Genomic DNA, 24,201 nt, shown 5'->3' on the forward strand with positions numbered 1-24,201 from the left:
TATAAGAATCCCCCGAACAATATTAAACTTATAAACAATAACTTGCACGTATCATAATGCGCATAATACCAGGACTCAATATTGGTTCAGCATTAGAAAATTAATTTATGAATCCACTCATATCAGCAGATGAAAAAGGGAAAAAATGATTATTTCACTATTTGAAAAAATACTTTTTATTATACTCAAAGTGTATTCAATAAAATATTTTAGAAAATAAGAAATAAAGTTGTGACTGGCCGAAAGGGAACAGCTCTGGTCTGCAGCTCCCAGCGAAATCAATGCAGAAGGTGGGTAATTTCTGCATTTCCAGCTGAGGTACCTGGCCATCTCATTGAGACTGGCTAGACAGTGGGTGCAGCCCATGGAGGGTGAGCTGAAGGAGGGTGTGGCGTTGCCTCACCCAGGAAGCACAAGGAGTCAAGGAACTCCCTCCCCTAGCCAAGGGAAGCTTCCAGGGACTGTGCCATGAGGAATGATGCACTCTGGCCCAGATACTGCGCTTTTCCCACGTTCTTCGCAACCCGCAGACCAGGAGATTGCCCGGGTGCCTATGCCAGCAGGGCCCTGGGTTTCAAGCACATAAATGTAGCACTTACTGTGTTACAATTCCCTGTAGTATTCAGTACACTAATATGCTGTACAGGTTTGTCACCTAGGGACGATGAGCTATTCCATATAGCCTAGATGTACAGCAGCTACTCTATCTACCATCTAGGTTTGTGTAAGTACACTCTACCACATTTGCACAATGACAAAATCGCTTTACAGCACATTTCTCAGAACCTATCCGCATCGTTAAACAACACATGACTGTATAATGCTAGCTTTTTGTAGATGCTTTTTATCAAGTGGATAAAGTTTCCTCTAATCCCACTTTATAGAGAACTTTTATCATGAATGGATATCAAAATGTGTTAAATGTTTATTATGTATCAACTGATACAATGTAACTCTCCTTCTTTTGTTTGTTAACATGGTGGATTATTTTGATTGACTTTTTGATATTAAATCAGCCTTGTATTTCTGGAAACAACTCCCCTTGAACATGGGGTACATTTTTTTAAATAAACTGTAGAACTCTATTTGTTAATATTAAGTTATACATACCTTTACATATGCACACACACCCTCTGTCTCCTGGTTTTGGTATCAGTGTAATAATAACTTCAGAAAATAAATTGGGGAGTGTTCTCTCTTTTTCTATTTTCTGGAAATGATTGTGTAGCATTGGTGTTAATTTCTTTAAAACATGTTAGAATTCTCCAGTGAAACCATCTAAACCTAGAGATTTCTTATTTGGTAGTTTTAAAATTATGAATTCTATTTTCTTAGTGGTTATAGAGTTATTCAAATGGTCTATTCCTGCGTGGTGAGTTGAGTTAGTTTGTGTTGCAGCAGGAACACGGCATTTTGTCCATTTTGTCTAAGCTGTCTAATTTATGTGTGTGGAGTGGTTTGTAATATTCCTTTATTGTCCTTTGTGATGTGCGGTGTCTGTAGTGATATCACCTGTTTCATTATGATATTTAAAATGTATGTCTTTTCTTTTCCTTTTAATTTCTGCTTGAGTTTGCTAAATTTTTTAAAATCTTTTAACAGAGCTATCTCTTTATTTCATCGATTTAACTATTGTTTTTCTCTTTTAAATGTTAAGTGTTTTCTGTTCTTATCTTCATTAATCCCCACCGTCTACTTGCTTTCAGTTTATTCTGCTCTTCTTTTTCTAGGTTCCTAAGGTGGAAATCTACTGCTCACTCGACACTTTTCCTCTTTCCTAATGTATGCATTTATTGCTATAAGTTTCCTTCTCAGCACTTTGATATGTCACAGTTTCATGTTTATCCTGTCCAATGTATTTTTAAATTTTTCCTTGAGACTTCTTTGTTGACGAATAGATTATTGTGAAGTGTGTTTTTAAACTTCCAAACGTTTAGGGATTTTCATATCTTTCTTATGCTGATTTCCAATTGGATTCCCTACAATGATTTGTGGTTTTCCCTTGCTCTGGATGATTACTGCCTCTTTTAAATTGATTGTGGCAAGTTTTAGGGCCTCGGATAGCTCTATCTTGCCATGTGTTTTGTCAGCACTCAAGAAAAAATGTGTATTCTGCTGTTGTTGTGTGGAATATTCTGTAAATTCCAAATTGATTCCTTTGGTTAAGGCATTTTGAGTTGTTTTATATTCTTGTTGATTTTTTTTCCTCTTTTAAAAATAAGAAATGTTTCACAAAATTTTGTGTAATCTATATGCAGGAGCCGTGTTAATCTTGTCTGCATCATTCTAATTTTAGAAAGTGCTGCCAAAGCCAACACTCCTTGCTGATTTTCTGTCTAGTTCTATCAATTATTGAAAACGGCATGAGGAAATTTCTAACTATAATTGTGGATTCGTCTATATCTCCTTTCAGTTCTGGCAGTTTTCTTTCTTAAAAAAATCAACTAAAATGTATGTAATTGAGCATAAAGTTACTTTCTCATATATCTACAAACACAGTGAATACAGTTCTTGGCATGAAGACACAACCTTTAGAATTTAAAGCCTCCCCACCTGCAAGATTACATATATAAAACTCCCACTATTGTTTCTATAAAAGTGGATTAGTTCACCAAATTAAAGTACTTATACTATCTAGAAGATAATAAAATGGAAATGATTTACTCATAGATTTGTATTTAAATCATCTTTATTTATAAACTACTATACTAAGAACTATAATTCCTTAAACTTTAATTTGAGAAAAGTGTCATCACTTAAGTAACAGCCGTTACTTAAACTGAAAATGAGATCAGTCTAAATTACTTTTGAAGAGAGCAAAAATATTGTCGGGTTTCTGGTTGTTCAGTAGCAGGCTCCTTGGAAGGCAGAATCAACCCTGAAGGGAACTCGCTTCTACCTTCAGAATGTGGGGTTGGGGTAAAATCCAGGTCTTGGGTGAAGGTAAGGAGGAAAAGCCCTCGGTGGACAGATGTTTCTCATTGCAAATGGAGCATGTGGTGGACCTGGGAAATCCCTTGGTGGATAGTAATAACCTCGAGACACTCCAAACATGGTTCCTGGAGGAGGTGGGGGGAAAGGCGGTCCTCTTCTCATGAACGGTCCCCTCGTATTCACTGGAAACAGTGGACCTCTGATTGGAGCCAGAGGTGCAGGAACGAAGCCGGTGCCAGTTGCTTCATTTTTAGCAGGGAGAGATGAATCAGGCACATTTAAATTACCAGGATGATCTTTGGCATCATTTCTACTGGATTCCATTTCTGAAGGCATTGACCCATCCATTTGATCCAAAGAAGGCACATTAAAACTTCTGAGTTCTGCTGGCCCAGACAGTCCATCAGAATTAGAATATCCGTCTTCCCTTTGTGGAGGAGGAGCTGAATCAGGGTATGATTGTCCTGGTAGAGGAAACGTCATCCTACGGTCCTGTTCCCATGAGGACGACAGGGACCCAGTGTCAGAAGGAGCCCTGTGAGGATCGGTTAACGTATCGCAGCCTGGTTCTTCTCTTTCATTGGTAATCTGATGGTCCAGAGGATTCCCTGGGCCTCTTGGGCCTCTTCCTCCTCTCCCCGGAAGCACAGGTGAGGGTCTCAGTGGACCCTCCAACACAGTTTGAGGAGAGAGAAAAGCTCTCGTTTCAGATGGAGGCTGACCCAATGGTGAGGGACCACATGGGGAATGCTCTCTGCCAAATGCTGTATTTGAAACATCAGGTGCACAAGGATCTTTTTCTAAAAGTTCAAATTTAAACTCTGTTTCAGTTAATCTTTTTCTGTTGTGAGCATTTTCTTTCCTTAAATCATTGAGGTTTCTTTCAGCAGTCCGAGCTGCCAACCAATTATCATGTCCTTTTTTCTCATAGGAAATAACCTGCCTTTGATAAAAATTAATAGTTCTCTTCAATTCTTCTTCAAGATCTTTGCCTAGCTTTCCATAGGCCTCCAGCCCTTCAGTGGTGTGGCTGATCTTTTTTTCCACTTTAGAAAGTTTCTCTTCTTGCTGTATCCGGGAATTTTCCTCTACTGTCAATTCCCTGTGGAGTTTCACTTCATTTTCTTGATAGAATTCAGTCATTATTTTAAGTTTCTGTTGAAGCTTCTGATTCTCACGTTCAAAATACATGGTTTCTGACTGCAAAGATGCTTGTTGAGTCTGAAGATTTTTAATATGCTCTGTAAGCTCTTCCTTTGTTTTATCAACTTCAGATAACTCAAAAATAATGTGGTTTCTTTCTCCTTCTAAGATTTTTAAAGAAACATTTAACTCAGCAGCATGAATCAGTTTCTTCAAAGCTCTTGTTGGAGGATCATCTAAGTAAGTACCATTTTCCGATTCACCATTCACTTCTAATTCCAAGTTATCATCATCCCTTATGTCTTCTCCAAGCACAGCAGCCTGATCTTTCATCTTTAGCAAGCGTCCAGTCAGAGTCTTGATGTGATTTTCTTTATCATTTAGAACTTGTTCTGCGTGTGCTTTGGAGTCTTCAAATGTTGTTTTCTGTTCATTAAGTTCACTCACTTGTTCTTTCCATACTTCAGCTTCTTGCAAAAGCTGCTTCTGGCTTTCCAGAAGTTGAGAATTTTCATTCAAAGCATCTTTTATTGCTATCTCGCGTCGTTCTTCACTCATGTTAAAGATCTTGCAGATGATTTTGGCTTCTGCTATTTGTGATTTGAGGGATTTTGACTCATCTTCTAGAGCCTGTATCCTTTTTGAAATATCCGCCATCAATTCATCTTGTTGAGAATGTTTAGATTTCTCTTCTTTGAAGTCTTTTTCTAGACAGAGGATTTCATCCTCAAGTTCAGAATTGGACCTGTTCAGCTTTTCACAGGTTGCCTCCAAACTTCGTGCTTCTGCTGCCGCCTTCTCAAAGCTGGCATCCTCTAAAGATGACTCTACTTCACAGGCTTCGTGCTCTTTTTGAATAAGGCTAAATTTTTCAAGTAGTTTACATTTTTCTTCAATTAGTCCAGAAAGCGTTGCAGCAAGTTGTTTTTCTCTTCTCATATAGCTAACTCAACCTGCTTTTCTTCATCTATACCTACATTTTTAATCCCTGCCACCAATTCTCAGGTGTATTTTGTGTGTTTGTTATTCTAACTCTTAATTACTGAAAACATTGAACATATGCAAAACTAGACAAAAGAGTACAATGAACCCCCATGTAGCCATTCCCCATCCCCAAAATAGTCAACTCCAGTTCTATCTTATTTCACCCATAGCCCCACTCTTCCCCACCCACGATTATTTTCAAGCAAACAGCAGACATCATGTCTTTTCATCTACAAGTATTTAAATATACATCTCTAAAGGTATGAAGGATGTTGAAAACATAAATGCAAGTCACCATTATCACACCTAAAAGAATAATTCTTGAGCATCATCATTTATTTCCATGATTGTCTTATTTTTTAAAATTTGTTAACGTTGGGCCAGGCGTGGTGGCTCGCGCTTTTAATTCCAGTACTTTGGGAGGCCAAGGTAGGTGGATCACTTGAGGTCAGGAGTTTGGGACCAGACTGGCCAACATAGGAATACTCTACTAAAAATACCAAAATTGGCCAAGTGTTGTGGTGCACGCCTGTGGTCTTAGCTATTCGCGAGGCTGAAGTTGGAGAATCACATGAACCCGGGAGGTGGAGGTTGCAGTGAGCCTAGATCGTGCCATTGGACTCCAACCTGGGCAACAGAGTGAGACTCTGTCTCAAAAAAAAAAAAAAAAAAAAAAAAAAAAAAGAAACGAAAAAAAGTGTTGACATTGACATTTAAATAAAGCCCAAATATTCTGATTTCCTGATACAAATTTTTTATCTCTTTTAAGATACACTTTTCCTTTCCAACTTTCTATTTCTTGCAGTTTTGTTGCTATTGTTGAAGACACCAGCTACTCCTTATCAAACAGTTTCCTTCAGTCTGGACTTTGAAAGCAGACCTCAAGGAAGTCAGGGAATGAGCCATGAGGGCATCTGTGAGAGGAGGATTCCAGACAGAGTGAAGAGCAATGGTGAAAACCTGGAAAGGCAAATGCATTGCCTTCCTATGGTATCGTTTAAAACGGGGGTACCAGTCTATGGCCTATTAGGAACCAGACCTCACAGCAGAATGTGAGCAGTGGGTGAGCAAACAAAGCTTCATCTGTATTTACAGCTGCTCCCCATCACTCGCATTACCACCTAAGCTCTACCTCCTGTTAGATCAGTGGCAGCATTAGAGTCTCATAGGGAGACAAACCCTGTTGCAAACTGCTCATGCAAAGGGTCTAGGTAGTGTGCTCCTTATTGAAAATCTAATGCCTGATGATCTGTCACTGTCTCCCGTCACCCCCAGATGGGGCCATCTAGTTGCAGGAAAGCAAGCTCAGGGCTCCCATTGATTCTACATTATGGTGGGTTGTATAGTTAGTTCATTATGTATTACAATGTACTAATAATAGGAAAAAAGTGCGCCATAAATGTAACACACTTGAATTATCCTGAAGCCCCTGCCAGGTCCATGGAAAAATTGTCTTCTATAAACACGTCCCTGGTACCAAAAGGTCGGGGACCACTGATTTAACGTATTCATCTTTTCCTTGTGTTTTCTGTATAATACAAATTAAAAGTTAGATCTCGATTTTAGGTCAGGATTGACAAACTTAGACCAGCCCCTGTTTTTGTGAATGAAGTTTTGTTGGAGCACAGCCATGCCCATTCATTCACAAACTGTTGCTGCTTTCAATCTCCAGTGTTTACCATTGTTGAGTAGTTTCAGCAGAGACCACATGGCCCATATTTGTCTAAAATATTTGTCAGGCCTTTTAAGGAAAACTTTCCTAACTCCTGATCTAGAGGTTTGATGAGATTCATGTTTGAATTTTTGACCTACTTTATAGGTGGTAGTATGCACTTCCACTGGGTAGAACACAGTGGTCTAATTTTCTCTCTTACTGTGAGGTTGGCAGTCCTTAATAACCATTGCTTAGACCTAGACCCGTTAATTTGTGCTTATAAAATGATGACTTAAAAATGTTAATATTCCTTTGTTATTTGGAATAGTTGTGTAAAACACACTTTCCTTCACCAATTACATACTCTATGGTATAATTTATATAGGAAAGGCAAAATAAATACTTAATTCTCTCTTTCTCATTTTAAAACCAGTTTCCAATATTGAGATGGTTCCCTAGCATCTTCCAGAGGTCACCAATGTTTTTAAATTTTTCTTAGAATTCTTATGAAATCATGATTGGAAACACAATGTGTTTCATTTATTGTCCTTACTGATGTTGAAATTGTCCTGTTTGGTCATTGTGAGCCATTTCAAGATGATTCCTGAATCTTTTTTTTTTTTTTGAGATGGAGTCTTGCTTTGTCGCCCAGGCTGGAGTGCAGTGGCGCGATCTCAGCTCACTGCAAGCTCCGCCTCCCGGGTTCACGCCATTCTCCTGCCTCAGCCTCCCGAGTAGCTGGGAATACAGGCGCCCACCACCTCGCCCGGCTAGGGTTTTTTTTTTGTATTTTTTTTAGTAGAGACAGGGTTTCACCGTGTTAGCCAGGATGATCTCGATCTCCTGACCTCGTGATCCACCCGTCTCGGCCTCCCAAAGTGCTGGGATTACAGGCTTGAGCCACCGCGCCCGGCCGATTCCTGAATCTTTTCCACTCAATCTCAATGGGCTTCCTGGTTTTTTAATACAACAGGAAGTTTCAATTTGGTCTCATGTATTTCCTTCTCAGGCCCAGGAGCTGCCATTTCTCCAAAAAGCCCTATTTTTTTCTTTCTTCTATTTTTTTTTTAATATACAGCCCATATTTCTGGGAGTCCTAATTTGCATTTAGAAACCCCAGTCTTGGTGTTAGAGGTGTGCATTGTTTGATCATTGTTTCTAGGCCTTCTAAATAGGCACAGCTAAGAAATAGATCTTTTTGGTTTATACTGATACTTCAGATCAGATTTGGGGCTACAGGGTTTTAATTTGATTTCAGCAATTTACCTCTGCATCTCCTATCTCTCATGATGAAAAATTCTTTTTCTATAAGACACCAATGTAATTACCCATTTGCTCTATCCCATGATATACAAACAACAGTTGCAAAATATGAATAATAGCACTACTACCAGCAATATGATGATTATTGTAGCAAAGATTACTTGCAGTTTTTTTGTCCCAGTGATATATATATATTATATATATATATTTTTTTTTTTTTTTTTTTTTTTTGAGACAGAGTCTTACTCTGTCACCCAGGCTGGAGTGCAGCGGCGCGATCTTGGCTCACTGCAAGCTCTGCCTCCTGGGTTCACGCCATTCTCCTGCCTCAGCCTCCCCAGTAGCTGGGACTACAGGCGCCCGCCACTGCGCCCAGCTAATTTTTTGTGATTTTATAGAGACGGGTTTCACCATGTTAGCCAGGATGATCTCGATCTCCGGACCTCGTGATCTGCCCACCTCGGCCTCCCAAAGTCCTGGGATTACAGGCGTGAGCCACAGTGCCTGGCCCCGATGATATATTTTATTATATATATATGTAAAGTCAAAATACTATCTTTAAAGTCACTTCCAATACTTCCTCTCTTTGTGGTTATATTGCTAAACAGATGTACATGTCAATTCATTGGTTATTTTATTTCATTTTGGAATTGCTTGTGTAATTTAATTTTGTTTAAAATTATGTAAAATAGTAATCTGGGTCCAAAGTAAAATTTTAAGTAACCTATATGCTGTCCCTGTTTCCTTCAAACAATTCCCTTCTTCCTTCCCTGCTTTTTTTTTAATGGTTAATGCTCCATGATTTGTTTATATATCCACAAACACACACGTATTAGTAGTCTTCTCTTCACTGGCTAAGGCAATTACATACTCTATACATTTTTTCCTCCTTACTTTTTTTCACTTGACATTATTTCCTGGATATGGCCTCAGAATAGTATATAGAGATACACTGTATACTCTATTATACCATGGTGTATGGATATGATATTGTTTATTCAATAAGTCCCTTATTGACAGGCACTTGAGTTTCCAGTATGCATTATTTTTCTGGTACTTCTACTGTTACACATGTGCTGCACTGAATACCTTTGTACGTGCATCCTTATATTTTGTGATATCATTGGAAATGGGATTTCTGAGTCATGGGGTAAATTCATACGTAATTTCACTAGGCACTGCTAAATTCCCCTTGTTGCAGCTGAGGTTCCTAGGAATCTGACTCAGAGACAGAGACAAATGTGTGGGAGGTTTATGAGGTTGTGCTCTCAGGATCAGCAGCTGTGGAAAGGTGAAGGAAGAAGCATTGGAGACAGGGAGAAGTCGGGCTATGAACCAAATATTTTTTACCTATATTTTCACTGTTAAGTGAAACAGTGGAAGAAACATGTGTCTGTAATAGAAGATTGCTTAAATATTCAGATATTTTCTAGTTGAGTACTGGGGGGTTGGCGATAACATATGTCATCCATACACATCTTTGAAGTATTTTAGAACTGTTCCTCAATGGAAAGACCACAACATGTAACATTAGGTTTCTTGTTTTATAAAATATCAAGCTTTCTCTCAGCTCTTGAAAATCCAGTTTATTCTTCTTAATTCGTTTCAGCTCAAACACCCTCCTCAGAGCAGTCTTCCCCAGTGACCATACTGAAATTAGGACTTTCCATCCAGTTTCACTTCATCACATTTCTCCATTTATTCCTTAAACACTATCACTCTCTATAACTATCTCTGCTGTTTCTTGCTAGGGCCTGTCTAACCAACCAGAATATAGAGCTCTGTGATCTTGCCTGTTGCATTTACTGCTTTATTTTCAGTGTCTGGAGTATTTAACATTAGAGATCAATGAATATTTGTAAACTATATAAATTAATGAAAAAATAGGAATGAATACACATCCAAATCCATAGCAAGAGAAAAGGCAGCCTCACATACTAGTGTTAATCCTGCAGACAGCTTCCTGCTAGGGAATATGGGGCTAGGGGTTGCGCCAGAGCCTTCCAGCCTCAGTCAACAACAGAGCCAGAGCTAACCAATTCCTTGAGAGTCTCAGAAGGTTAGAGTCTGAGTCTCTGGCTCAGATTCTTCCCACCTTCAGAGCAAGTCCCATTAGAGGTTTTCAGTGAGCATTCCTGCCAACAAATATTGGTCAAAGGCACTTGGACTGACCCAGCAGGTTCCTCCACTTCAAATCTCAGCTGGAAGGCCCTGAAGCTTCTTAAGAGAACTGATTGCTGGCCTGCCCCAACTCTGCCTGCCAAGGAATGTGGCAGTCTCTAAAAACCAACAAAAGCTCCTCTCACATCCTATCCCCAAGGGCACACCTGTGTTTATATAACAGGAGGATAGTGCAGGTGCTTTAATACTTAAAAGCAAATCCAAAGGCACTTGCTACCTTTATACCATGACAGAAGAGTCTGGAGGAAAAGTTAACCTCAGATACCAACCAACCACCCATTACACTTACACATGGTATTATCTACAAGCTCTAAAACATATTAGCAGCTGCCCATATAAAATTAAATATGTACCTGGGCATGCTGATGCACATGTACTCACATACTCGAGAGGCTGAGGTAGGAGGCTCTCTTGAGGCTGGGAGTCCAAGGCTGCAGTGTGCTATAATTGCATCTGCAAATAACCACTGCACTCCAGCCTGAGCAACATAGTGAGAACCTGTCACTATTTTGTAAGTAAAGATTGTAAATATGTACTAGTGGCTTAGGTTTATGACTCTCTTGAGAATTATTTATTATCTCTGTCCTCAACAAAGTCCTGTAGAGTAGAAAGTCTTTGTCCAAGGAGTTCCAGATGACAAGCACCACATACCTTTGTGTGTGTATCATATTTTGCCATATCACTGGAAATGGGCTTTCAGAGTCACGAAGGAAATTCATGCATAATTTCTCTAGGCACTGCTAAATTCCACTTGTTTCAGCTTGGGTTCCTGGGAATCTGACTCAGAGACAGAGATAAATGTGTGGGAGGTATATAAGGTTTATATTCAAGATCCATGAATGTAGTTTCCAGGTAAAAACTGTAAAATGAGGCTAGATCCCAGAATTGCTCTATCAAATTTGACAAAATGAATGAAAAATAATTAATAAATGGGTGGATATCAAAGGTTTTTATGATGATGACATACATTCCTATACACTGGCCAAAAAGAACAGGTGATTGATGAGTGGCCCAGGATCGAGTATCTCTTTACACCAATCAACCTCCCATGTACAATGGAAAGAAAATAGTCAAAATCACAAATTCAATAGTTATCATTAATGCTTTCTAATTCATAGAAACATGAACAAATTGGGTGAATAGACAAGAAAAAAAACTTTCAAGTATAAACTCCCCATGTGAGTTCCATCTGTGGTTTGGTGAAGTGGGCGTAGCTTACTAGATCCCCTAAGAGTGGGGAAACCAGGCCTAATCAAAAATCCAAAATCTGAAATGCTCCAAAATTCAAAACTTTTTGAGTGCCACCAATGTTAATGCCAGAAGTGGAAATTCCCACTTTTGGGACACCTTTGCTTTCTGATGGTTCAATGTACACAAACTTTGTTTCATGCACAAACTTATTTAAAATATTTTATAAATTACCTTTAGGCTCTGTGTAAAGGTATATAGGAAACATAAATGAATTTTGTGTTTAGAGTTGGGTCCCGTCACCAAGGTATCTCCTTATGTGTATGCAAATATTCCACAACCGGAAAAAAATCAAAATCTGAAACACTAGTGCTTGGTCCCAAGCATTTTCCATAAGAGCTGCTCAATCCTATATTATCTCCTTCAGTTCTAACAATAATCTTCCAATAATATTGGAAATGTAGTTTATTAAACCAGGAGAAAGAGTAAACATTATGACATTCATAGGAATGTTTGTATGTTTAAGCAGGGTTTTGGTATGACGTATAAATATGGATATATCTGTGCTCACAGTCAAAATACATCTGTATTCTGACTATTCCAAGTGAGTAATTTATGTACCTGCAATTTGTTACAAAAGTGAGTTTTCCAAATTATTTTCTTAAATCTGACAGGTTAAATAGGTTAAATAAAATTGTGTGTCTAATAGGCATGATTGAGATCTAAAGAGATTTTACCCTGTATTTACCAGCTTAAAATAAAAGAAAAAAAATACATTTACAATTTCAAGGCACCTCTCTGATCATCTATGCCCATATTGTTCAGTGATGATGAAGACAATTTTTAAAGTTTTGTTATTTACTACGGTTTATCTGTATTTAAGGAATTAAAAATACAAATAAAGATACTCAAGTGTTGGGGGCTGCAGGTCTTCAAAATGTTTTTTACAGCATCTGATCAACATAGTTCTCTCTAGTCCTTTTCTTGATGTTACAGATCCTAAGAAAACATCATTTCTAGATTCTAGTATTTCTGTCCTGTTCGTATTTATCAGAAAGTGAAATAAATCCAGAAGAGTATTTTTACATCCTATACAATCTGAACAGAAAAACAAAACAAGCTAAGTGAAGATATATTTGATTACTACCAGTAGACTTCATTACTTTTATGTTCAAGAAAAAATACATAAATTGTTAGATGTTTTACATTCAATATGGTGAAAATGACAGCAGCGCACTTCACACTTACTGTTTTATTCAGTGCAGTACCTTCCTAATTTGGCAGTTTTTTAATTGACATTCAGAAACCTATCGCCCATGTTTCCTGTCTGCTCAGGTGTGGTTTGTGAACATTTCCTAACCACACCATCATATCCCTTTCTTTTCATCCTCAGTGGCTTCCCCTGCACTTCCAGCTCTGAAGTAACACATGCTTTTCCTTTCTTAAACACAGTATTATTCGCACCTTCACATCCTGTAAGGCTTCCTTTGCACAACATATACCTGTTGATAACCATGTACCCAGATGTAGGTTCCGTCAAAGCCTCAGTAATTGAGTGACAGAGTTCTGGTGTGTAGACATCAGTGGCTTTGGAAGAAAGCCAGCCTGGGTTTAGTAAAAATTAAAGAACTAGGTAAGAAACACGATAGATGGCTTGACAGTCAAGGACAGGTTTAATTTAAAGAAAACAAACGAGAGGGGCTTCTGGCCAAGTTAGGTCAGAGGCACACTCCCTTACAGACTAACAGTTTTTAAGGATTCAGGGTGGGAGAGTTTATCAGAGACTTCGACTGCTTCTTTGTCTCTTTGTTGTGCTTATCTGGGAGGGAGAGTTGTGTCTCTGTTCCCATAACTCTTTCTGCAGATGCAGGCATACCCCACTTTTAGCTTCTTATCTTTTAGCTTCCCTGACAGTGCACCCAAAGGGAAAGGAATGTGCTTATTAAGGCCCACTGTTTAACTGGGGCCCATTGTGTGAGGATGAAGTTGGGCAGTTACCCAAGAGACTTTGCCCCCTCCTCCCTCTGTGCCAGAGCTGTCTTATCTGTGTTTTACTGTCTGCTCTTTCTGGCTGCTTGTAGTTAAAAGAGAAGTGATTTCCTTGAAATGCATGGGGCTACAAAGGGAGCTGGAATGTAAATTAGTGGTGTGTGTCTGAGATGTGCTCCTGCTCTGTCAGATTTGCTTCCTGTCCCTGCCAGTTATTAGCTAAGAAACATGGAGAAAATTGCCTAGCTTTTCCAAACTCCATCTTTAAAGTGAGAATAGTAACTTTCAAGTTTATTATAATGATTGAAAGAGATAATACATATATTAAATGCCTAGCATATATTAAACCTCATTAAATAGCAGCTACTTTCATTATTTTCCACACTTAAACATTATAAACAGATATTATACAAGATTTAATATTGGTAACTAGCTGTCTGAGATCATTAATATTGCCCTTAGGATACTGTCAAATCATCTGTTGAAATTTACCTGATATCCTAACTGCTATGCTTACTCACTTTTCCCTCCCTCCCTCCCCACTTCCCAACTCCCTTCCCCTCCCTCCCTCTGTCATCCCCTTCCTTCCTTCTTTCCTCGTTTCCTTTCTTTCTTTATTTTTCTTTTTAAGAAATGCCTCTTTATGAAAATATTTCAAAAGGAATTCAAATTTATTGTGAAAAAATGCGCACCAATACAGAAATATAGAGAGGAAAATGGCAACTCATCCTCCTCCCCACACCACCAGCTCCAGTCTCATGCCTCTGGACCGAGGTAGCCAATCCTAAAAGTTTGATATGGATCATCTCAGATGCTTATCTATGTGTGTGTGTGCTCTGCGCATTGATTTTTTAGTTAATGTATCATGTTGGAGAATGTCCGCCTTTTTACTTTATATTTATGCAACAACTTAGCAGACCACAACCTTTTAGGGTCTCATTTTCTTGTCCTCAGCATGAAGGACAATTGTCTTCTGGCTGTAAGTAAGCTTGTAAGTCATTCTGATCAAATCATCTCCATCCTTTTTTTTTTTCCAATGGATGCTGAGAATACATTACCATCTCCAAATGTAATGTCAATTCATATTTTTATTTTCTTTGTAGCAGTTCTTGCTTTCAGTATTGTGTTTTTGCAGGACATAAAAATTAATAAAATTTTTATTTTTGTTAGAGTATAACTTTTATCCATAGAAAATGTTCATTTTTAATTTTCCCTCTTTGAAATTATTGCATCCCTTAGTAATGCTGGCATGTCTGCTTTTTTGTTTTTGTATTTTTTGAAATAAAACTTTGTTGATTTTGTCATTTTCAATGCTTTTATGTCACTTAGTTTCAAGGGTGTCTTTTATAAGCAGCTTATATCCAGATGTTTTTAAACTAATCTAACAGCCTCTATCAAATAGAAATTCAATACATTCATATATACTTTGATGATTCAAATGTATTTCTTGCTCTTACCCCCTTTTAATTTTATTTTCTATTTTTATGCTTTATTTCTTTTTACATTTTTCCTTGCTTACTACTACGTTTTATCCATTTCTTAAATTTCCTCAACACATTTGTAGATTATACATTTTACTTCTATTTTTGGAGCAGTTATCTTAACATTTTATATTTAATTTGGAATTACCTGAGAAATATAATTGTACATTCCCCTTATTTGAAGAAATAAATTATTGAGGCAAAAGCCCCTTTGATCATCTCTTTCAATGTCAGTCCTTTCTGTCTATCCCACAATCCAATAGAAAAACTCTTATCAGTTTATTGTAGTTGTTTCCTAACATTTTGGACATATACTGACGTATGTTTACTTTGCTTTATATTGGTCTTCCATAAGTAGCATCACCAAGTTCTGCTATTTTTGAAATTGTTTTACTCAGCAAATGTTTTGAACATCTTCCCTTGTTAATTAGCATAGGTGGAACTATTCTTATTGACTGGTAAACAGTAATCCATCGTATGATTAAATGCCAATTTTTATTTGCATTCATGTTAGTGAATATTTAACTTCTTCATACTTTTTCACTATTGCCAACAATTTGCAATGAACTTCCTAGTACTGCCTCCGTGTATACTGCTATAGGCTATTTCTATTTTTAATGTTATTGGATACTGCCAAATTGATCTCCAGATTTTATGAAAGATTATTTTTCTCCACACTCTTGCCAGCACTTAATATTGTTAGCTTTTGAAACTTTCACTAATTTTCTGGATAAAAAACGTTATCATATATAATTTGCATTTACATGATTATATCTTTTCAAATGTTGGATATTTCACTTGGATTTCATCTTTCATGGGCTGTTTGAGGATATAGTTTAAAACTATTTTCAGTTTTTTTGCTTTTCTGTTTATTCTTAGAAATTACTCATATATTCTGGATTCTAATTTTGTATCTGTTCAATCTGTTGCAAATATTTTTCTCTCAATGATCTCACCTTCTTTAACTTTATTTATGCTGCCTTTATGCTAAGAAGTTCTTGAGTTTTTTCTTTAATTCTATGTGGTTGTTGCAACTTTTGTCACCCATTCTAGTCACTTCCTAGATTCCCAGTGCTACTGTGGTTTGTATGTGTGTGTGGGCACATGGATGAATGTATGCAATCATTTCAATTAGCTTTGGAGAGGATATCTGCAGGTAACCGCAGCTTTCCATATTGAAGGTTTACTGCCATTAGCTGAGACTTTGCCAGGTGCCTGTGAGAAGATGCTAAGCACACTTAGAGTGGAATGTTTTATTATTAAGTCTTGTAGCTCAATGTCATTAACTCCCCAAATTATCTTGAGTTCCAACAGGTAACAAAAAGCCACAGGCAGAACTGATACCTGATATGACATTTACCATGTCAGCCTGAAAATGGGATGGCAAAACTAAGACATGCCATCTCCTCATTTTCATGCTGAAAAGAAAGAGAATCTGAACAAGTGTTACATTTTTCAATAATGTTTTACTACCAGAATAAATGAACTATACTTTTAAAAAATATAACATTTAATTTTTAATTATAAGAGAAGTAGATGTTAATTTTAAAATTTGAGACAATAAAGTTTTATAAGATAATTAAAAGGACCTAAAATCCCACCAGCCAAGATGGCCACTGAAGACTTTTTTTTAACAAAGATATTTTGATAAATATGCTTTAGGTTCTGCTTCAATGTCTGGTTTTATGGTTTTTGATTTTTTTCCCCAAAATTTGGCTTATTTAGAGCATGGTATTCTGGAATCTAATCTTAAAAGTTTTTCCATTAAGCATTTTTCAAATTATCTGATAATTATTTTCATCACAATATGTTTTACAATCTACTGTTAACCATAACTTATTTAACCAACCTCCTATTGCTTGATGTTTATAGTATATACAAATTGTTTTTAAAAATTCTTGAAATACAAAACCTTTTCTTGATTCATTACATTTTGACCATTCCTTAATAAAAAGAAGTGAATACTCTAACCAGATCTAAGTGAGTTTTTAAGAACAGTGTGTGTTTGTATAAATCTTCAAGTGTAGTGTTAAACAATTTACTTCTGATGGGTTCCTAGATCAGAACTACCCTATGGAGAGTCCAAATTTGGTGTTTTTGCAATCTTCCTTTGTAGAAAGTTAGCTCGAGTAATTCATAAGCAGTACTACTTTCTCTGGACATAATAAACTAATTTTTCTAACTTAATTTGTTTATATGTTTAATTATTTTAAAAGTCAAGAAACTGAAGCCACAATATTCAACACTTAGTTGACTAAATGGGAGGAATTCCTGGAGGTGTTCATTTAGAAAATGTGGATTTTAAGATATACAAGTAAGGGTACTACCTCTATAGTGTTTCCTGAAATCTGTGACAACATTGATTGTGAAAAATGCCATTATTTTATGTATCACTGAGAAAGACCAGGCTGGGCGTGGTGGCTCACGCCTGTAATCCCAGCACTTTGGAATGCCAAGGCAGGCTCACGAGGTCATGAGATCGAGACCATCCTGGCCAACACTGTGAAACCCTGTCTCTATTAAAAATACAAAAATTAGCTGGGTATGGTGGCATGCGCCTATAGTCCCAGCACTTAGGAGGCTGAGGCGGGAGAATTGCCTGACCCCAGGAGGCCGAGGTTGCAGTGAGCTGAGATGGTGCTATTGCACTCTAGCCTGGTGACAGAGCAAGACTCCATCTCAAAAAAAAAAAAAAAAAAAAAAAAAAAAAGACCAAACAGTGCCAATTAGATGATAATATGCCATCAGTTGTAAAAAAAAAAAAAAAAAAAAAAAAAAAAAAGTGAAAAAATATGCCTTAAACATGATGAAAATAAATGATGTTGACATGCTAAAATCCTAATATTAGTAAGAATGTGAAGATTGACATGAACAATGCAATCTTCCTACCTGCACATAGATTTCTCTATTCAATGAGTTTGATTCAGTAGCTCATTAACTGACTGTAGACTCATTGTTTCTCCTGTCTCTTCCAGGTGTGGGGAGGATGTCAGGCAGGACCAGCAGCAGCTCCTGGAGGGGATCTCAGAGCTGGACATCAGGACAGGGGGAGTCCCCTCACAGCTGCTGGTGCATGGAGCCCTGGCCTTCCCTCTGGGGCTGGATGCCTCACTCAACTGCTTTTTGGCAGCTGCTCGCTATGGCCGGGGCCGTGTGGTCCTGGCTGCCCACGAGTGCCTGCTCTGTGCTCCCAAGATGGGGTCCTTCTTGCTCAATGCGGTGCACTGGCTGGCCAGAGGCCAGACAGGCAAAGTTGGGGTGAACACAAATCTAAAAGATCTGTGTCCCCTCCTATCGGAACATGGCCTGCAATGCAGCCTGGAGCCTCATCTGAACAGCAACTTGTGTGTCTACTGCTGCAAGGCGTACAGTGACAAGGAGGCAAAGCAGCTGCAGGAGTTTGTGGCCGAGGGTGGGGGGCTGCTGATTGGGGGCCAGGCCTGGTGGTGGGCCTCCCAGAACCCTGGCCACTGCCCCTTGGCTGGCTTCCCTGGTAACGTCATCCTCAACTGCTTTGGCCTCAGCATCCTGCCTCAGACTCTCAAAGCAGGCTGTTTCCCCATTCCCACCCCTGAGATGAGAAGCTACCACTTCCGCAAGGCGCTCTCTGAATTCCAGGCTATCCTGAACCACGAGAATGGGAACTTGGAAAAGAGCTGTCTGGCAAAGTTGAGAGTTGATGGTGCAGCCTTCCTGCAGATTCCTGCGGCGGGGATCCCTGCTTACATATCCCTGCACAGGCTCCTGAGGAAGATGCTACGAGGGTCGGGCCTCCCAGCTGTGAGCCGGGAAAATCCAGTTGCCAGTGACTCCTATGAGGCTGCCATGCTCTCCCTGGCCACTGGGCTGGCTCACTCTGGAACTGACTGCTCCCAGCTGGCCCAGGGGCTTGGCATCTGGACCTGCTCCTCTAGTTTGTACCCCTCAAAACACCCCATCACTGTGGAGATTGACGGAATCAACCCAGGTATGAAAACAGGAGAGAATGCCCAGAACATTAAAGACATAGGGGAAAGTGGGATTGGCTGACACTACACAGGACATTGCAAGTACTTACCTTCAGGAAGATTGACCTCATTCTTTTTTTTTTTTTTTTTTTTTTTTTTTTTTTGAGACGGAGTCTCACTCTGTCACCCAGGCTGGAGTGCAGTGGCGCTGATCTCGGCTCATGCAACCTGCACCTCCTGGGTTTAAGCAATTCTCCTCTCTCAGCCTCCTGAGTCACTGGGACTACAGGCACACACCACCAGGCCCGTCTAATTTTTGTACTTTTAGTAGAGATGGGGTTTCATAAGCAGTAAGAGAAATAGCATAAATGCATAATGGTAAGGCTGGTCTGGAATTCCTGACCTCAGGTGATCCACCTGCCTCGGCCTCCCAAAGTGCTGGGATTACAGGCATGAGCCACTGGGCCCGGCAGACTCCATTCTTTATCAGGTACTTTCAAGAAGATGTGGGCTGGGACTCCGCTTAAGGTTTAGGAGGGATGAGTCTAAGAAGAAGTGTGGCTGACTTGAGATACACAGGGGAGAAGCTGTACCACTGGGAGAGGCTGGGAGGCCCTAAGTGGAGATAGAGTCACATAGGAAGGAAGAACTGAGCCTTCTCTATGACTTTTGTCAGGCAACAGTGATTGCTGGGTAAGTACCGGGCTCTACCTCCTGGAAGGACAAAATGCGGAAGTCTCACTGTCTGAAGTTGCTGCCTCTGCTGGCCTACGGGTAAGGTCTGAACACCCACATCTGCCACCCTCAAAACCCTAGAGCTGTGTCATTCTCATCCACTCTCTAGTTCCAGCTCATGGCAATGCTGCCAGGAGTACAGAGATGCATTATTCTGCCCATTTTACAGATTTTACATATGAAGCAGCTAAATTTTAGGCCATCTAAGTGAGTGACTGAAGTGCCTAGTATTATCAAGCAAAAGAAGCTCACTGCAGAATGGACTGAAGCCAAAACTATGACACTTGAATTTTTCATTTAAAAAAAAAAAAAGCATTTTATTGCAACTGGACTAACAAGGAGACAGGAGCCCAGCTCAAATCTGTCCCATTGTACTTAAAGAGTTACTTTATTAGAAAAGGTTTAGGGAGTGGATGATGTGATTAGTAGGTGACTGACAGAAGGAAAAGGAAGGGCTGGGAATCCTCGGGCATGGGCAGTTACCTCTTCGTGCCTCCTCATGGGTCCCACATGCAAATTCAGAGGGAGTGAGTATGAAACATGTGGTAGAAATTTGGGCTGGGTGTCAGCAAGCTCATTCTGCACAAACTCTGGTATTATCTTTTTTTTTTTTTGAGACGGAGTCTCGCTCTGTCGCCCAGGCTGGAGTGCAATGGCGCGATCTCGGCTCACTGCAAGCTCCACCTCCCAGGTTCACGCCATTCTCCTGCCTCAGCCTCCCCAGTAGCTGGGACTACAGGCGCCCGCCACTGCGCCCAGCTAATTTTTTGTATTTTTAGTAGAGACGGGGTTTCACCGTGGTCTCGATCTCCTGACCTTGTGATCCGCCCGCCTCGGCCTCCCAAAGTGCTGTGGTTTTATCTCTTTATCTTGACATCTGAAGGGTGTGAAAATCTCATCACTCCACAAAATATGCCCTACATGCAGAATTTAAATTCATTCAGCCTCCTTGGCTCTGAGGGCCACTTCCTACCACAGCTAGAGCCTCTTTTCTGTCAGCATTCTTTCTGGAGCTTGCTTATATCAAACCTAAGAAAAGCAACTCCAGGACTCCAGACAAAACAGATCTCTACCCATCTGGCAGCCAGAAAGGGAAGCTCTGGACAAAGAGGAAGACAGAATCAACCTCATTCACTCTGGATGGGCCTCCTGTGTGTTCACAGAGGACAGAGCACAGTCCCCCAGCTCATCCCCAACATCAGCGTCACCAGACTGGCTTAGGTCCTGTTAGAAGAGCCCAGGATTTTGCCTGGCAGAAAGACACAAGACCTTTGCCAGGATCAGCCTGGTCTCTCACCAATTCATGTCAGGTGAAGATTTATGGTGGAGCTGTTTAAATCCTTGGAAAAATGATTTTACATGCTTTGAAGTCCAGATGACTTTGGACTGCTAAAATTGAGATATTTCCATGCCTAGCACATAGATAAGGGAAGCTGGGGTTTCATGGGCATGTTTGTCTAATATCTTCCATCTAAACAACCTCACACACACATCACAAGGATTCTAATTCCTCCATCACTTGGTGGAATCACCTGTCCAGGTACAGATTGGCTGCCACACCGATGACCTAACCAAGGCCAGGAAGCTATCTCGAGCCCCCGTGGTGACTCATCAATGCTGTATGGACAGGACTGAACGGTCAGTCTCCTGCCTCTGGGGCGGCCTCCTCTACGTCATCGTGCCCAAGGGCAGCCAACTAGGTCCTGTGTCTGTCACTATCAGGGGGGCTGTGCCTGCCCCATACTATAAGCTGGGTAAGTGGAATGAATATTTAGGGAGGAGGAAGAGCGGCAGATGCCATGGAAACTGTGGGATGGTTGCTAAATGGGAGAGAAATAAGGTTTGGTGGAGAGAAAGAGGAAGAACTGTTTGGGGAGAACGTGGGGGAAGGAGATATGGAATACCCTGTGTCTATGGATACTTCAGAGCAGACAAAAAGAAGAGTCAGGAAGCGTTTTCTTCACTTTATAGCCTATAGACCCCTGGGATAGTGGTTCATTATTGCAATGTTCTTCCAGAGTTCAGGTGGCATTTTTCAACTCAAGGGAAGTTGGGGAAGTGGGTGTGGTAGGTTCCATGATATTTATTCCCAGGTAAGACATCACTAGAAGAGTGGAAGAGGCAGATGCAGGAGGACCCGGCTCCCTGGGGAGAGCTGGCCACAGACAACATCATCCTGACAGTGCCAACCACAAACCTCCAAGCCCTGAAGGACCCTGAGCCTGTGCTCCGCCTCTGGGATGAGATGATGGAGGCTGTGGCCAGGCTGGCGGCTGAGCCCTTCCCTCTCCGCCGTCCCGAGAGGATTGTGGCTGATGTGCAGATCTCAGCTGGTGGGTGCTCCCAGGGAATCCTCCTAGTCAGTGGAAACCATGTATCTATTACTTTGCCTTTTATGAACATCCAAGATGTGTAAGCATAATTTTATTAGTAAAGCAAGGGAAAAATATATAAAAGACATTGACCACAATGGGGATGAAAGAATGTTTACATGTGAAAAAAACAAATTATTGATATCTACAAGGTGAGATTTCACCAGATGGTAGAACAATCTCAGAAAAAGTTGTACTGCGAATTCATACATGGCAACCAGAGTCATTTCAAGGACAGCATAGAAAATCAACTATTTTCTTCAAACATAAGCCGAGTTGGAAATGAAAAGAGGAAATACGTAAGGAGGTTTATGGTAAGTACTGAGTGATTAAAAAGAAAGCGGTGCATAGGAAGAGAAATAAGGAACTCCGGATCCCACATGGGGAAAGTTCTTTGTACCTCAAATTTCATAGCTTCAAATAAGGACAAAAATTACCTCTATCATAGAGTGTAAATTTGGACAAAAGTAGTATACATGGGGAAGAAAGAATGACACTGTTCTAGCCCTCAAGGATCTCAGATCCAGTCATAGGACATCATATATCAGACTGACATGTAAAGGACACTCACACACACAAAATGGAGGTGTCGAATTACAGCAAGAATGACTATGTAAAGTGTAACCATATTCTCCGGGGCCAGAGTGAGGAGGAGGCCACGACTCAGGTGTGAGAAGGGGATTAGGTACTATTCAGTTTCTGACCAAGTAGGAGAAAGCTATTTGCTTTCCAATCATCACAGAGATTCTGCAATTATTGGGGATAATCAGGATGGTGAAGAAAAGTCCCATAATAGAGAAGAATGAAGGAGATAGTTTGGGCAAACCCTCCTCAATGCTCATCTCTTCCTTCTGTGTTCCCAGGCTGGATGCATTCAGGATACCCCATCATGTGCCACCTGGAGTCTGTGAAGGAGATCATCAACGAGATGGACATGAGAAGCAGGGGTGTGTGGGGCCCCATCCATGAGCTGGGCCACAACCAACAGCGGCATGGATGGGAGTTCCCCCCGCACACTACTGAGGCCACCTGCAACCTTTGGTCAGTCTACGTGCATGAAACAGTCCTAGGGATCCCCAGGGCTCAGGCCCACGAGGCTCTGAGCCCTCCAGAGCGAGAGAAGAGAATCAAGGCCCACCTGGGAAAGGGAGCCCCTCTGTGTGACTGGAATGTGTGGACAGCCCTGGAAACATATCTACAGGTACTGAGCAGAAATTCTGGGAGAAGGGGATGACCAGACCCTTCAGTTAGGTAGCGACCTGGATCTCAGTAGCTCTCCAGCTCCTTCACCACCCCACTAGGTCCAGGGACCACCACCTCCCCTGGAAATGAGAGGGACTGGGCTGCATGGTGGTGCTTCTTGGGTTATACCCCTCTAAGGCAGAGAGAATAGCACCTGTCTCACTCACCTTCTGATTTTGTGATGTACGAGGAAATGAAAAATATTATAAAAAAAATAGGAGGGGGCGGAGCAAGATGGCCGAATAGGAACAACTCCAGTCTCCAACTCCCAGCGCGAGCGACACAGAAGACCGGTGATTTCTGCATTTTCAACTGAGGTACTGGGGTCATCTCACTAGGGAGTGCCGGACAATCGGTGCTGGTCAGCTGCTGCAGCCTGACCAGCGAGAGCTGAAGCAGGGCGAGGCATCGCCTCACCTGGAAGCGCAAGGGGGAAGGGGATCCGTTTTCCTAGCCAGGGGAACTGAGACACACAACACCTGGAAAATCGGGTAACTCCCACCCCAATACTGCGCTGTAAGCATACAGGCATTCCAGGAGAATATATCCCACACCTGGCCGGGAGGGTTCCACGCCCACGAAGCCTCCCTCACTGCTAACACAGCAGTCTGCCGCGATCTATCCGCAAGGCAGCAGCGAGGCTGGGGGAGGGGCGCCCGCCATTGCTGAGGCTTAAGTAGGTAAACAAACCCGCTGGGAAGCTCGAACTGGGTGGAGCTCACAGCAGCTCAAGGAAGCCTGCCTGTCTCTGTAGTCTCCACCTCTGGGGACAGCGCACAGCTGAAGACCAACAGGGGAAGTAGCGGGAGCCGGTGCAGACGCGAACGACTCTGTCTGACAGCTTTGGGGAGAGCCGCGGATCTCCCAACGCGGAGGTTGAGATCTGAGAACGGACAGACTGCCTGCTCAGGTGTGTCTCTGACCCCTGAGTAGCCTAGCTGGGAGAAATCCCCCACTAGGGGCAGTCTGACACCCCACACCTCACAGAGTGGAGTACACCCCTGAGAGGACACTTCCAAAGGAAGAATCAGACAGGTACACTCGCTGATCAGCAATATTCTATCTTCGGCAACCTCTGCTGCTGATAC

General features: G+C 40.9%; 1 protein-coding gene, 1 non-coding gene and 1 pseudogene across 3 annotated transcripts in view; 1 reads left to right on the forward strand and 2 right to left on the reverse strand.

Moving 5' to 3' along the window:
* Window positions 1-23,105, forward strand: part of LOC115892363 — a 37,229-nt pseudogene extending 14,124 nt beyond the window's left edge. The window contains exons 2-6 of the transcript XR_004052249.1: window positions 17,793-18,784; window positions 19,441-19,538; window positions 21,040-21,253; window positions 21,593-21,832; window positions 22,735-23,105. The product of XR_004052249.1 is annotated as a TRPM8 channel-associated factor 2-like (transcript). The remainder of the gene's footprint in view (window positions 1-17,792; window positions 18,785-19,440; window positions 19,539-21,039; window positions 21,254-21,592; window positions 21,833-22,734) is intronic.
* Window positions 2,214-2,316, reverse strand: LOC115892503. Its single transcript, XR_004052381.1, has one exon. It is a non-coding gene; the product is annotated as a U6 spliceosomal RNA (small nuclear RNA).
* On the reverse strand, window positions 2,902-4,929 carry LOC115892364 (cTAGE family member 8-like). Its single transcript, XM_030913550.1, has one exon. The coding sequence runs from the start codon at window positions 4,732-4,734 to the stop codon at window positions 2,902-2,904; it is 1,833 nt and encodes a 610-aa protein (XP_030769410.1). The 5' UTR covers window positions 4,735-4,929.
* Window positions 23,106-24,201: the final 1,096 nt, after the last annotated feature.

This window comes from Rhinopithecus roxellana, chromosome 12 (genome assembly GCF_007565055.1).
Source record: "Rhinopithecus roxellana isolate Shanxi Qingling chromosome 12, ASM756505v1, whole genome shotgun sequence".
Lineage (NCBI taxonomy): Eukaryota > Metazoa > Chordata > Mammalia > Primates > Cercopithecidae > Rhinopithecus > Rhinopithecus roxellana.